The following is a 13,327-nucleotide window of genomic DNA, read 5'->3' on the forward strand; positions in this document are numbered from 1 at the left end:
TGGGCTCTGGAAGTTACTGGGAGTGTGTATCCCCAGCCCAATCCCTAATGATGCTCTGTGGGTGATACAGCCCCACATGGAAAGTGGTATTGTTCTTCCTCTACCACACCTCATAAGGCAGAAGCCCTGTTATCTGCTCTTTGCAGATTAGGAAACTGAGGCTTCCAGAAGTTCCGGTTCAGAGAGCAAGGAAATCAGAGCTGGGAACTGAATCCAAGTTAAGAGAACCAACAACCTCCCACCCCAGCAGGATGGCCAGAACCTTGGGGAAGCCAGGAGGAGCCCAATTTGCAAAATTCAAAGCCCACTGAATTCATTCTCCGGAAACTTGGCCCATCCAGTCCACTGGCAGATGCTGGCCACCCCTGCCACCCAGATTGCTTTATCCCACAGACCAAAGCCACCAGCTCCTCATTCTGGTCAGATTGTCAGCAAGTACCCAAGAAACAAGGTCAAGGAAAGAGAGAGACAGGAAGAGTTCTTTATTGTACATTGGAGAAATAGCCCTGTGTGCGGGTTCAAGGTGCAACATACAGAATGTGGAACCAAGAAAAGAAGGAACTGGGGGTGGGGACCCCTTGAGGTCCAAAGTTGCAAACAAACCAAAAAAAGAAAAAAAAGAGATGGTAAAAGATTCCTCGCACAAGAGGCTTTTTTTTTTTTTTTGCAAATACCATGCAAACAGGCAACTGGCGAGCCTTAAGAGAACCCCTATAAACAACAGGAGCAACACTCCCAGCATTCCTGCACAAGGACTCAGAGCACAGGGAAAAAAAGAAATCAAAATGCCTTTTGGCGTTTCAGGATATTTGGCACTCTTGTGATTACATTTGATTTTTTGTTTTTTACAGTTCATTAAAGAGAATAAAGTGACACACTGTTTGGGAAGGAAAGAGGGGGCTCACACAACAGACTCCAGGGGAGGTTAGAAAATACTCAAGCATTATTTTTCTTTGTCTTTTTTTTCTTTCTGACATATAAAACGTGTTGTTGGAGTTTAACCTGGGCAAAAAGCTTTACTGCGACAAGGAAACACAAGCTGCACAGTCCACCTCTTTAAAATAAGACAAGAATTCTCCTTCAGCATCGGTCCACAGAAAAGTTCCCTTCTGCTCTGAAACACATGTCCGAGAACTCCAGAAGGTGACCCAAGTAAAGCGTTTTCTACAGAGATCGTTTTCCCCGATTTTCTTTTGTACATCCGAGAATAAACAACATTTTTTAAAAAAATAATAAAACTGGACAGCATGTCACATCCAAGTGCACAGGATCATTTTTGCAAGATTAAATAATGTAAACATTGGGAACAGCCAAATCAGCAGAGACAGCAAGCACCTTCAAGTACTCGGTGCTGCTTCAGGAAGTGGTTCAAACTCCAGATCTATAATTGCACAATATTTACCATATAAAAAGAAACAGGTATTGATTCTGACAAACAGCTGCAACTGAGACTTTTTTCTTTATATGTGTGTATATAGTGATTCTTTTTATGTCGGTTTTTTTTTAACTTTTATTTTTGTAGAGGAGCCCAGAGCCTTCGCTTCGCCGCCTTCTCCTCCTCTCCCTCCCCCTCCTCCTCCCACCTCATCTGTCTCCCGGCCTGACATGAGACACAGGTTGTTGATTTCATCGTAGGTAGCCATCTAATAATAAATTTCAAAGTGCTTTCTCCTCCTCGTGCTTTTGTCAATAACTGTCCGGCCCGCCACTCTTCTTTTCCTTTCCCTCAACTCATTGTCTTTGGGGCAGTTAGACACCAGGAGGTGCCTTGTCGGTCATATTTTTCAGCACGTCATCAATCCTATCATCTTCAATAACAACTGCAAAAAAAAAAAAAAAAAAAAGGAGGGGGAGAGACATGTGAGAGAGCTTGGGCCTAGCCAGGGGTCTCAGACATTTGGCCTAGGCTCACTAGCGGGGGGGGGGGGGGGGGGGGGCGGTGCAGAGGAGGGCGAAGAAGGAGAGCTGGCTTCTCCACGCAGGGCAGGGCGAACAGCCCCACCGTCCTCGGTTCCTGTTCAGGGGTCCCTTCTCGGCCTAGCTCTGATCTGCCCTAATGCCTAACCCGCGGTTCTAGCTGGATTCTTAAAAAAAAAAAAAAAACAAAAAAAAAAAAACAAAAACGAGCAAGAGGAGACATCCCAGCGGCCAGCTGCAGCCCGGGCGCACGACGGCCCTCAGTGGCCAGGCTGCAGCCCTGTGCCTTCCCAGCCCGGTGCATCCATCTACCAAGAAGTATCCGAAGCCGAGAAAGGAGAGGAGAGGAAGCTGAGCTCTTCGGGTCATTGGTGCCGATGGACCAGGCCAGGCCGGGATCAGAGAAGCTGGGAGCCAGGAAAGGAGACTGGGATCGGTTCCCACGCCGATCCACCGCTGGAGAGTTCAGGCCTGGCCTCCGGCAGGTATCCCCCTCCTGCTCGCCTTCTCTGCACCCGGGGCCGGTGGCCTCCGCCCCTCGGCTCTCGGTGCCACCGCAGAGGACAGAACCTCCCTTCGCTGCCGCCTGGGGCTCTGTCTCGGGCTATCTCTTCCGTCTCTTCTGCCAGTCTCCTGTCTCCACTTTGCCTTTCTCGGTCCCTCTAAAGCCACGGGATGATCCTGTCCAGGACTCTGGGTCTCTACGTTTGGATCTCTGTCGGTCACCCTCATTGTTGCAGCTGCCTCAAGCGTCCTCCCTAGACTTGAGTCCCCGGCTCGCCGTCGCTCCCGCTACAGCTCCCTAGCTGGAGCTTTGTCTCGCGCTCTCAGCCCACCTCGGTCCCCCGGGTTATCTCCTTCCTTCACCTCGGCGCCCCAGTCTCTTTCGGGCAACACCCTGCCTCTGGGTATCTCTAGGGCTTCTTCAACTCCAATTCCCAGACTAGACTAACCTTCTCCCCTCTGGCAAGTAACAGTGAAGAGCCTGTTCGCCCCCTCGTCTTCCCCGAAGCCCCCCACGCAGACCCCTAAGGATTCCCGGGACCCCCTCCCCCAGGGTGGCAGAGCAGAGCGAGTGCAGCTGCGACTCCACTGCGCAAAAAGGGGGAGGGGGTGTGAAATCTAAAAGCAAACTTTGGTGCGGTTGAGGACGCGGGTATAAAAACCTTGGGTATAAAACCCTGCTACTAGAGGCCACCACGCCCCCGGGTGACCCCGCGGTTGGCCGGGACAGATGGGACGCGTGCCCGAGGCCCGATCCAGCTTCCGCCGCAGGAGGGATCCCTAGATCCTGCAGGAGGTCCCCCGTGGTCGGGAGACCCTGCGCCCCCGCCAGGCCGCAACACCAGCACCGCAGGGGGTAAGGGGCGGAGAACTCACCGCGCTTGCTCCGGCCGATCTGGCCCAGCTTGGGCGGCCGCTTGTTCTGCCCGGCGCCGAAGAAGTTGTTGGTGTCCTGCAGGCGGCACGAGAAGATCTGGCCCACGTCGCCGCCGTCGCCGTAGGGGCTCAGCTTCTCGTCGCCGTAGGGCAGCACCTCCGACATCGTCGCGTCCGGGGGCTCCGAGGCGGCACCTCCTCCGCCCGCGTCCCCGCCCGCGGAGGACAGGGTCAGCGGCGCTGGGGCCGGGGATGGCCGGCCGGGGACGGCCCTCGGGGCTGCCGCGGCGCTGGGGCCGGCGAGAGGCCGGGGGACACCGCTTGAGGCAGGAGCGCGCAGCCCGCGCGAGCGACCCAGCGAGCGCCCGCAGCTTAGCTGCGCTGCGCTCGGGCTCCGCGCGCGAGTGGCGGCTGCTCCGGCGGCGGCGGGCAGGACTCACATCCTCGGCGCGCTCGGGCGCGGGGCGGGGGCCGTGCCGGGCGGGGCCTCGACGCGCGGGGAGGAGGGTGTCCCTGCGAGCCCGGAGGGCGCGGGACCGAGGGGGCGCACCCGGGGGAGCGCGCGGGCCGGTCCTGCCGCGGGTGCGGACGGCAGCAGCGACTAGGGGACTTGGAGAGCTGCAAGCGGCCGAGGGGGAGGGGAGCGAGGAGGAGGGAGGGCAGGGGAGGAAACCCGGAGGGAGGGAGGAAGGGAAGAAACCGAGAGGGCGACGGGGAGAAAAACAGAAAGACGAAGGGAGGCTGGGGGAGCGGCGGGAGGGGGTGAGGAAGGAGAGAGAAAAGAAAAGAGGGGGGAGACTAGGTCTGGATCAGAGAGGCAGAGCAGAGAAGCGTGAGGAGGGAGAAACAGAGGGTCGGAGAGGGAAGGAGAAGGGAGAAGAGAGGGGAAGAGGGAGGCAGGGTCGGAGGAGCAGCCTGCGAGCTGCGAGCAGAATGCCGGCCCAGGCTGGAAGCGAGGCGCCGGAGGAGGGCGGGAGGAGGGGACCCGTGGGCCTCGGGGAGAGATCCCTGGAAGCCAAGCGACGTCACGGGGCCGCGCCGGACCGCGGCTGGCTTCCTGCCCCCGCCCCCTGTCCCCTCCGTCCCGCCCGCGCCGAGGGGCCCCGGTGCACCCCGCCCCTCTCGGCCCGCGCCCCTCCCGCGCGGTGTTTACCCGACCCGGAGCCTATGCGCGCCGGCTCGGCGGGCTGTGACTCCCGAGGGGAACCCGAGGCTGCGGGAGGGGAGGGGACCGAGGACGCACAAGCCGGGAAAGAACGCGGATGCTGACTTCCCTGGAGGCCAGTTACAGAGGCCGAAGATCCCAGCGCACCGGGGCGACCCGTGGGTACGCCTCTCCCTTCCCCCCATCACACTTGTGCCCCACTTAGACCCTGCCAGGCATCCCTAATACCTCACTCTATGGCCCCCGTGCCCACGGATCTACCAGGAAGGCCTTTTTCTCACTCCTTGTCCCTCTGTGCTGGGCCCTGGCTCCCCCGGGACAAGAAGGAGGGGTGGAGAGGGTCAGCCCCGCCTCCCGCAGGATAGGGAGAGCCTCATTAGGCTGGGCTTGCCGGGGATGCCCGGCTCCTAGCGCCCTCTGACTCCGCTAGGGACGTCCCGAGCCTCCGACTCTGCCCTCCGGGACCTCCCTTACAGCAACAAAATTAATAAAACCCTGGGGAGAGACTGCGGCCTCAAAACCAGAAGCGTGCTCCTGCATCCTGAGAGGGAGACCCGGGCAGCCCTAGAGGCCTGAGAGGCGCATCTGTCAGCCAGATGGTAACTCCAAGGGAGCAAGGTGCGTGAGGAGCTCTCATTATCCTCGCCTAGCCTGGAGCACCTGCTCTCCCCGCGGAGACCAGACCGGCTCTGTAGAGCCGGCCTAACCCCAGAGATAGGTAACCAGCCCAAGGTCAGCAGCCTACTGGAGGAGGCAGGGCCTGGAAGCTAACCCTTGTCCCCAGGTTCCTAGCTCACCTAGCTGCAGCAGAGGGAGGAGGTTCCCACCAGTATCAAAAGAACTCCTTAAGGTTCTCGTAACATCTAGAACTCCAGCGAGTGGGACTGAAGGAAAGGGAGACCGTTTGATGATCTTAGATTTGGAAGAGGGGCTGCTAAGAAAACTGAGCCTAATACCCCCCCAAAAGTCCTTAAAGGGATGGCTGGTTTCCAAAGGCCAGACCCCAGGAAGAGAGGAGGAGGTGGAGAAATCGGAGAGGGCTGTGCCAGGTGGAATAAGCCTGACCTCTAGGTTCAGGCCTGATCTGAAATCCCAACCCTGCAGTTCCCTAGCAGTGAGGGAAGTGATCTATCTTCTAGAACCCCAGTACCACAGGGCCCAGCTGCCAAGGTGCCCCTCAGGACAGTTAAAGAGGGGGGAAGTGAAGTCAGACTCCTGAGGCAGGGCTGTTAGTGGAAGCGCAGTAGGCAAAGAAGAAATGGCTCCCTTTGTGAGCCGGTGCTGCTCTTTAGCCATGCCCACTTCAGAGCCACCTGGGCTGGGAAGCCTCCCCAGAGATCACCCAGCCCAAGCCTGTAGTTGATACATAGAAAACGAAAGCTAAGAGGGCCTGGGCTCAGCCTGATCCCCATGGCTTGTCAGTGGCAGGAGCAGCAGGTCCCCAGACAATGGGTGCTCCCCTCCACAAGGCAGCGGTCTCCAATCACTAAGGCTCTTCTGAGAGTCTGCTCTGAGGTTAGCTCTGAAGCCCAAGTGCGGAGAGTGATGACAGAGGCCTAGAGTGCAGGGTGATGTCAACTTACAAGCAACTCTTACATCTGTGCTAGGCTTTCTGGTCTTGCCCCAAAGCGCTTTTCACATCCATTTATTGACCTCACCGTCTCAAAATAAGTGAGATAGAAAGAGGAGAGGCTACATCTCTGTTAACTGGTGGAGCGGGAAAAGGGTGAGTGGCTTGGCCAAGGTCACCGTCAGGAGAAGGGCCTCCTTTCTCACCACAGAACAACACAAAGCAATTTACAAGTTAATTGCCTACTGGGGCCCCACTGTGTCAGATAAAAAGTCACACAGAGCCGAGAAATCCACACAGACAGACAGTGAGGGAGAGGAGACAGCAATTCCAAATGTCAGTGGACTGTTATGTTTACCTCACCCTGGACAAATAAGGTTGAAGGTGGAAGCCCCCAGGCTCCCAACTCAGCACCCACCCCTTTCAGGAAACATACGTGGCTCCTAAGCACATGGGCACTGACAGTCTGAAAAGCATCTGTGAGGACTGGGAATGTAGCTTGGAGGTAAAACACTTGCCTAACTAGTCACTACGGGTGCCCCGGGTGCTAGCTCCAGTCCTCCTGGAAAAAAAAAAAAAAATGTCTCTGCCGTTATTAGGTTATTATCTTTGAAAACTCAGCCTCCAGAAGAGGGCAGGGTTGGGAGGGTGGTATGTTGCATCTCTGGTAGCTGGAGGTTAAATGATCCGCCCAAGGTAACACTGAAGTTCTGCAAGGGAAAATGGGAGTCCAGGGGTGGTTATCTGCCTCCATCCTTCCTGGCTGCCTGCAATACTCAATCTTTGACCTTCTGTCTCTCTAGTCTGTGGTTGGGCTTCTCTCTAGCCTGAGTCGACACCTGTGTTGGAGACTCCATTTCTAGAGGAGCCTCCACTCCAGAGAAGCTCACAGCTGTACCAAAGATACCAGGATCTGGAGGCAACCAAAAGCAAGGTAGCGATAAAGACCACCTTCCTCCATGACCACAAAAAAAAAAAAATCTGCTGTTGCATAGTCTGGGGCCATCAAGTTCCAATCCCTGCTCTGCCACTTCCCAAGCTGGCGATCCATTTACCTCCCTGTGCCTCAGTTTCCTCTCCTATCGCTTAGTTTAAATATAAATTTGCCCCTAGGTTCTCGTGTTCAATGTTCGATCCCCAGCTGGTGGCACTATTCAGAAGATTCTGGATGCTTTAGGGGGTAGAGTGTAGCTGAAGGAAGTAGGTCACTGGGGACATGCTTTTGGAGGTGTTCTCTGGTCCCCAGTTCCCTTTCTCACTCATTCTGGCTCCCATGATGTGACTGTCCTCTACCACACAGTTCCTGTCACTCGAGCAGAGAGCCAACTGGCCATGAGCTGAACCCTCTGGAGATGTGAGCTAAAATAATTCCTCTCCGTACGTTGTATCTGTCCAGCATTTTGTCACAACAATGTGTGTTGCCCTGTCAGCTGGGTAAAAACCTGTTAGACTCAGCGGTCTCCTCTATGAAAGGAGACCATGCACATATCATGCCTGGCACATAGTAGGCCCTCAATAAATGTGGTTGAAAGCAAGTGATTTTCTTTGTGGCTGTGTTTGGTTTTGCTTTGTTTGTCGGTGCTTTTGAGACAGGGTCTCACTGTGTAGCCCTGGCTGTTCTGGAACCCAGAGGTCTTCCTCCTGAGTGCTGGGATTAAAAGTGTGTACCACTATTCTTGGCAGCTTTTTATTTTTTTAAAAAAGAACAGGGTCTTACTTTGTAGCACAGGCTGGCTGAAGCTGCTGCCTCAGCTTCCTGAGCGCTGTGGTTGTAGGGGAACATTCCAAGTTCTTTGTGTCTTTTAATAAAGTGCTTCTCACTCTAGTCTCTGATGATACCATAAAATGGGAAACTTGGGGATGAGAAGAGCCCAGCTTCCTTTCCATTCTCCCAGACATGAAGTAGAGGGCTGGGACTCGGTGAGGCCCTCGGCTTGATCTCCGTTACTAAGAAGGGGTTGGGGAGGTACCAAATCCCCAGTAGACAAAAACTGCTTGAAGCATAGGCAGGGGCCACAGAGCCTCATTTCAACTTCCTCTTAGCACTCACCTGAAATTTCTTCACTAGGTCTAGACCTTTCCCCGGGTCCTTCCAGCACATTCTACCATTAGAAGTTTGTATCTAAAGCCCCTGCTATACCCTGAGCACCCAGAGCCAGTAAGACACAGGAAGGAGAGTCAGTATAGAGACTCCCTCCGTTCCCATCCCCTCCTATTTCTGCAGATGGAGAAACTGAGGCACAGACAGCAGCTTCAGAAGGCAATGACATAAGCAGGGAAGAAGGCAGCTGCCACACATCCTCTGATGGCTGGGTTCCCAACACCCGCGTGGCATCTTACAACCCTCTGTAATTCCAGTTCTGGGAAACTCAGTGCTCTCTTCGGCCTCCAGGTACACATTCAGGACACAAACCTACAACACCCATACACATTCAAACAAACAAGACCCCTTGATTTCAATAGGAATGGAGTCGAACCAAGGCTGCTAGAGAGGAGCCAAAAGAGAAGATCCCCTTCTAGCTCAGAGAGACCACAGAGCTCTGACCCCATGTTCCTTTCTGTGCAGGGACCGCTATCTGCTATGCCTGCATCCTGCTGACCACCCAGCACATTTCCACCGCCAGGATCTTGCAAAATGGCTGAGATGGTCACCACAAGCTTACAGATGAGGGCATCCAGGCCAGAGAAGTTAAGTGACAGCCCAAAGCCACCCTAACAATGAAAGGCCAGTAGGTTCCAAGTAGGGCCAAGCTCTCCCATTGCTGGGTGGTAGTGCCTCCCTGAGGATGCCAGGAGTTAGAAAAACAGAAGCAAGCTCTTTCATTTCATACCTCGCCCTAATCAGTGAAAGGGATAACAACTCTCTTCCCAAGATGTAAAGCCTTGTGGGTAAAATTTCTAGGAGCCTGGAGTTCCTTCTGGTGATGGGTCAGCCTAGAAGCAGCCACTTTAGCACCTCTCATTGGTGCATCCTCAGGACAACATAGCGTCATTTGGCACTTCCAATCCAGAAGAGGCAGAACCAGCTAAGAAGATTCCTGGATCAGGGGTCAGACCCAAGAGAGCTCAATCCTGACTAGAGAAATGGGATCACTAGCTGCTGAGCCCAGACCCCCGTACAGAAGGCCAATGAACAACAAACTCTCTGGATGCATCCTATAGGACTGCCAGGTGAGAAAGGAGTCCGCTTCATCACAATGAGTCCCGAATGAGGAAGATAGAGGCCATTCCGGCCACTCTGAGGCATGGAGATTCTGCTTAGGAAGCCAAGGGAAGCAGCAGGGCAGCTTCCAGCCTGAGCCCCGTCCCCTCCTCCTTCCTGTGTCACCTGGAGATTGCACTGCCCTCCCTCAGCCAAAGTTCCTCTCAGCTATAAAATGAGAGAGGCTGAGGGTCAGGCGAAGTACAGATGGAGTTTGTAGCTTAAGCCAAGGACAGGGAACAGCTTGGTTCAGCTCCTCTGCCCACAGCCCTTGGGGTCTACAGAGATGGGTACAAATTCCCTTGTGACCTGAAGAGCTGGTAGCAGAAGGGCATACTCCCTGGCAGCCCCTGGGCAGGTATGGTGGAGTGCAGAGAGATACTTTCTGCCCAGGTGAGGAAGACTTAGAGAAATCAACAGGAGCAGAATCCTAGAGTCTCAAAAGCCTCAGGGAGGAAAACCAATCCAAGCACGGAGAAGGAAGCAGACGGTACATTAGAGAAGTGTCTTAGTAACAAGAACACAGAGAAAGGGCAGCTAGGGGCAAAAGAGGCAGGAAGCATCCAAAAAATAGGGTAAGAACAGGACAGAGGGGATGAGAGCTGGCAAAGAGCCAGGCTGGGGAGAAGTAGAATTTCTCCCAGAGAAAAATCAAAAGCTGAAATCTGTGTCATAAAGCCCCCCCCCCCCCCCCCGCAAGCATCCTTCCCCAGCGTGAAGTCATGCGCATATTTTAAGACGGTTTGATGCATTATGCATACTAGTTGTTGAGTAAGGGAATGATGGCTAGTGTATTTAAAGACTTGAGGGCCTGGGAAACTATAGTGGGAGAAACGCGAGACCTCCTTCCCCCAGGACTCTACTGTCTACAAATTCTCACATTTACAGCTAGTGTCCTAGTGAGCTTGGCAAAGAAGGTGGGAAACGGAGAATTTCTGTTTCATCCTTAGCAAGCTGGGCCAAAGCGGTCCTGGGATCGACAGCCCAGGGTCCTCCCTAGATTCTTCTCGCAGACTTCCCAGGCCTTTTCCCAGGCCTCAGAGTTGAGAAAATTGCACAGGCCTCTGGTCACAACCTGTTTCTCTTCCAAGGGCTCCGGAAGTCCTCAATTATGGGGCCACAGCACCACCTGGTGGTCATATCAGATGCTGCACTATGGGAGGACTCGCTAGGGTCCTGGGGAAGCATGGCAAAGGGGAAGAGGATGGATGAATAATCCATTGCAAAGGCGTACTTGAAGCACCTTCCCAAGCGGCACCTGGCGAAGGAGGGAAGGACATGAGGAGCAGGTGGATGTTATCATTTGTACCCACAAGCACACCAAGAGCCTCGTAAACGTGTTGAGCTCTTCCGTGGCCCCCATGCGCCAGTCTCAACCCAGGGGTAGAGGAATCTGCTTTGAGGGCCTTGATGTGAAGTGATGACCCCGGAAGGCACTGAGGAGGAAGAGTAAAAGCCGCAAAGCCCCTCCCTGAGATGCCCGCCTATGTTACCAGCTCTGCCTTGCCCACTCCAATCAGGGAAGGGAAATGCCAAGTCCCTCGGCTGGCATCTGGAAAACAATAAGGCAGCTGCAGGGAAGTGACTAATGGGCGCTTCGGGGAGCAATTCGGGACATCACGCGTGGAAACTTATCTCATTCAAAATTGTAAGTTAACACTATCTAATTAGAAAGGAAATGTGCTGAGCTCCCAGGCTTTCCACAAACGCCATTTTGCCGCTGTGGCGCAGCTAGGCCAAAAAGAAGCCCCTCAGCTCCCAGATGCCCAGCTCACAGGAGAGCCCTCAACACCTCTTTCCTGTTCTCCATCTTGTGGACATGCAAAATGTCTGAGCTAGATGGAGCTCTGGAAAATTCTAATCTAAATTACTCCTTTCATATTTAGAACTGGAGCCCAGAGAGGTTCTGCCACTGGATCAAGATCACACAGCTATCACCATTCTGAAGGCTGGGGCAGGAAGGGCCTGAGTTCAAGGCCATTCTGGGCCCCATAGTAAGATCCTTTCTCATGTGGGGAGGGGAGAAGGAGAGGAAAAAAAACCAACCAGCAATGGAGCCAGGACCAGAGCAAATCAATCTTCAAACCTTTACGCTCTCTGTTCAGGCCAATTACCATAAGGCCCTGGCTTCCTTGTGTGGAATCCTCAACAATCTGAGCAAGGCGCTGCACATAATGTCCCTCTTGGTGCACAGGCCCTAAAAGAGGCCCTCCCCTCTCACTTGCCAGCCAGGTCACTGTTCTCACCTGTCGTCCAGAGCTTAGGTGATCTACCCCCTGGGTGTATCTGTGACCCACCCAAATGTTGGTATTGCTATCCCATGGACTGGACTCTTGGACGGACTGGCTTTGGACCGAATATAAAAAGAAAACAAGCTGAACTTTCACATTTCTCTGCTTTGTAATCTGCCCAGATGTGGGCAAGATGATTGCCATCTTGCCTGCCCTGCCGTGATGAACTGTTTCCCCTCAAACTGTGATCCAGAATCAACCCTTCCCATGGGCAAGATGATCACCATCTTGCCTGCCCTGCCGTGATGGACTGTTTGTCCTCTGTGAGCCAGAATCAACCCTTCCTGTGGGCAAGATCGCCATCTTGCCTGCTCTGCTATGATGGACTGTCTCCCCTCTAACCGTGATCCAGAATCCACCCATCCCCCTTGTTTGTTACAGCAGTGAGAAAAGTAACTGGTGCAGGAAATCAGTACCAGGAGTGGGGTCGTTGCTGTGATGAGTCTGGCCGTGTGGCCACAGGCCACTGAACTGGTTTGCTGAAGGAATATGAAGAGTCTGGATCTACAGTCTAGAAATGCCATAAAACCACTGTGAAAAGAACTTAAGGGGCCATGGCGATGGAAATCTGGACCACCAAATGAGGAGAGGGAGAAAAAAAGACAGCAAAGAGTCAGCTCATGATGGTTCAGAAGTCTATTGGGAACTGGGGCAGAGGCCATCCATGTTACACTCTGACTCCTTCTGACCATGTCCTGAGACCCTGAGTGAACATAAAACGAGAGGTAACGAGCTCATTTGTTTTGTGGGGGAAGTCTCAGGACAACTGTTTTCCGTCTGTCCCATGGTTCTTGCTCACTGCTGTCAGTCAGATCCACAGTGGGAGAACAGAAAGACGTGGGAAATGTATGACTGGGTGAGTTTGCAGAGGAAGCAGATATAACCATTCAGGAGACTAGTACCAGAAAGTACGCGGACCCTCACTCTGACCCGGGACCACAGGGAGAGTGCTCTGTGAGTAAGACCTCACACGGTAAAGATTCCAACTATGAAAATGAATGCATCGGAAGAGAGGTTGGATGGAAATACAGCTAAAAGGGTTTCTTGCCCAATCAACTGTCTGTGGAAGTGTTTTCCCTGGGTCGGCTGCGAAGCACCCAGAGGCCACTGAAGCTGGGGTACAAGAGGGTCCGTGTCTATCTCCAGAAGGCAGAAAAACGTATCAGGGTCGTCAGTGTGATGCTGTGTAGACATCCAGAAATGCAAGAGCTGTAGGGCCATAGTGGCTTGCAGCAAAGTTCCAGAAAATGAGTTAATTCAGCCAGTGTGTGGCAGGTTCAGGTTACCTGTGAGGCCCCGAGAAGCCATTGTGTGAAACCATCAAGGTAAAGCCTAAGAGGCAGTAGAGACCCCAGGATGTTGGGGATCAGGGGTCAGGCTGTGTGCTGCAGATGGTGGGGCTGTAGAGACACGGCCACTCCAGCCTTTCGGACCATAGACGATGCCATGAGTCCCAGATGCTGGACATGGGTTCCGGAGTTTTGTGTCTTCCCTGCAGGGCTTTGGTCTTGCTTTGGCATAATCTTTCCTTGTGCCTCTGTTCCTTCCCATATTATTCTCTGTCGTATATCAGGATGGAACTCGATTATTTTATAGGGACCCACAGAGGAAGAGATTGTCCTAAGTCTTAGAAGAGACAATAAGTTTGGACTTTTGGATGTTGAGACTTTGGGACTTTTAGAGATTAATCCAATGCGTTTTGTATTGATGTGGCCATGAGGGGTAGAATGTTCATATAAAGTGATGTGCTCAGTGTCAAGCTGACGAGGAGTGGACTTGTGATGGTTAACTGTCATTGTCAA

At 53.6% G+C, this 13,327-nt stretch overlaps 1 protein-coding gene and 1 long non-coding RNA gene across 3 annotated transcripts; one reads left to right on the plus strand and one right to left on the minus strand.

Annotated features, from left to right (window-relative positions):
* Positions 1-467: 467 nt before the first annotated feature.
* Camk2n1 (calcium/calmodulin dependent protein kinase II inhibitor 1) lies at positions 468-4,827 on the minus strand. The gene is made up of 2 exons (XM_038334208.2): positions 3,298-4,827; positions 468-1,820 (listed from the first exon to the last, which is right to left on the minus strand). Exons 1-2 carry the CDS (start codon positions 3,461-3,463, stop codon positions 1,750-1,752), a joined length of 237 nt encoding a protein of 78 aa, XP_038190136.1. The 5' UTR covers positions 3,464-4,827; the 3' UTR covers positions 468-1,749.
* On the plus strand, positions 4,403-13,327 carry LOC119817040. Of its 2 annotated transcripts, XR_005285876.2 has the most exons (4): positions 4,403-4,624; positions 6,836-6,966; positions 8,599-9,203; positions 10,326-13,327. It is a non-coding gene; the product is annotated as an uncharacterized LOC119817040 (long non-coding RNA). The 2 variants fall into 2 exon arrangements; XR_005285877.1 differs by lacking the exon at positions 4,403-4,624 and having other exon boundaries at positions 4,965-6,966; positions 11,121-13,327.

The sequence above is a fragment of the Arvicola amphibius genome, chromosome 6 (genome assembly GCF_903992535.2).
Source record: "Arvicola amphibius chromosome 6, mArvAmp1.2, whole genome shotgun sequence".
NCBI lineage: Eukaryota > Metazoa > Chordata > Mammalia > Rodentia > Cricetidae > Arvicola > Arvicola amphibius.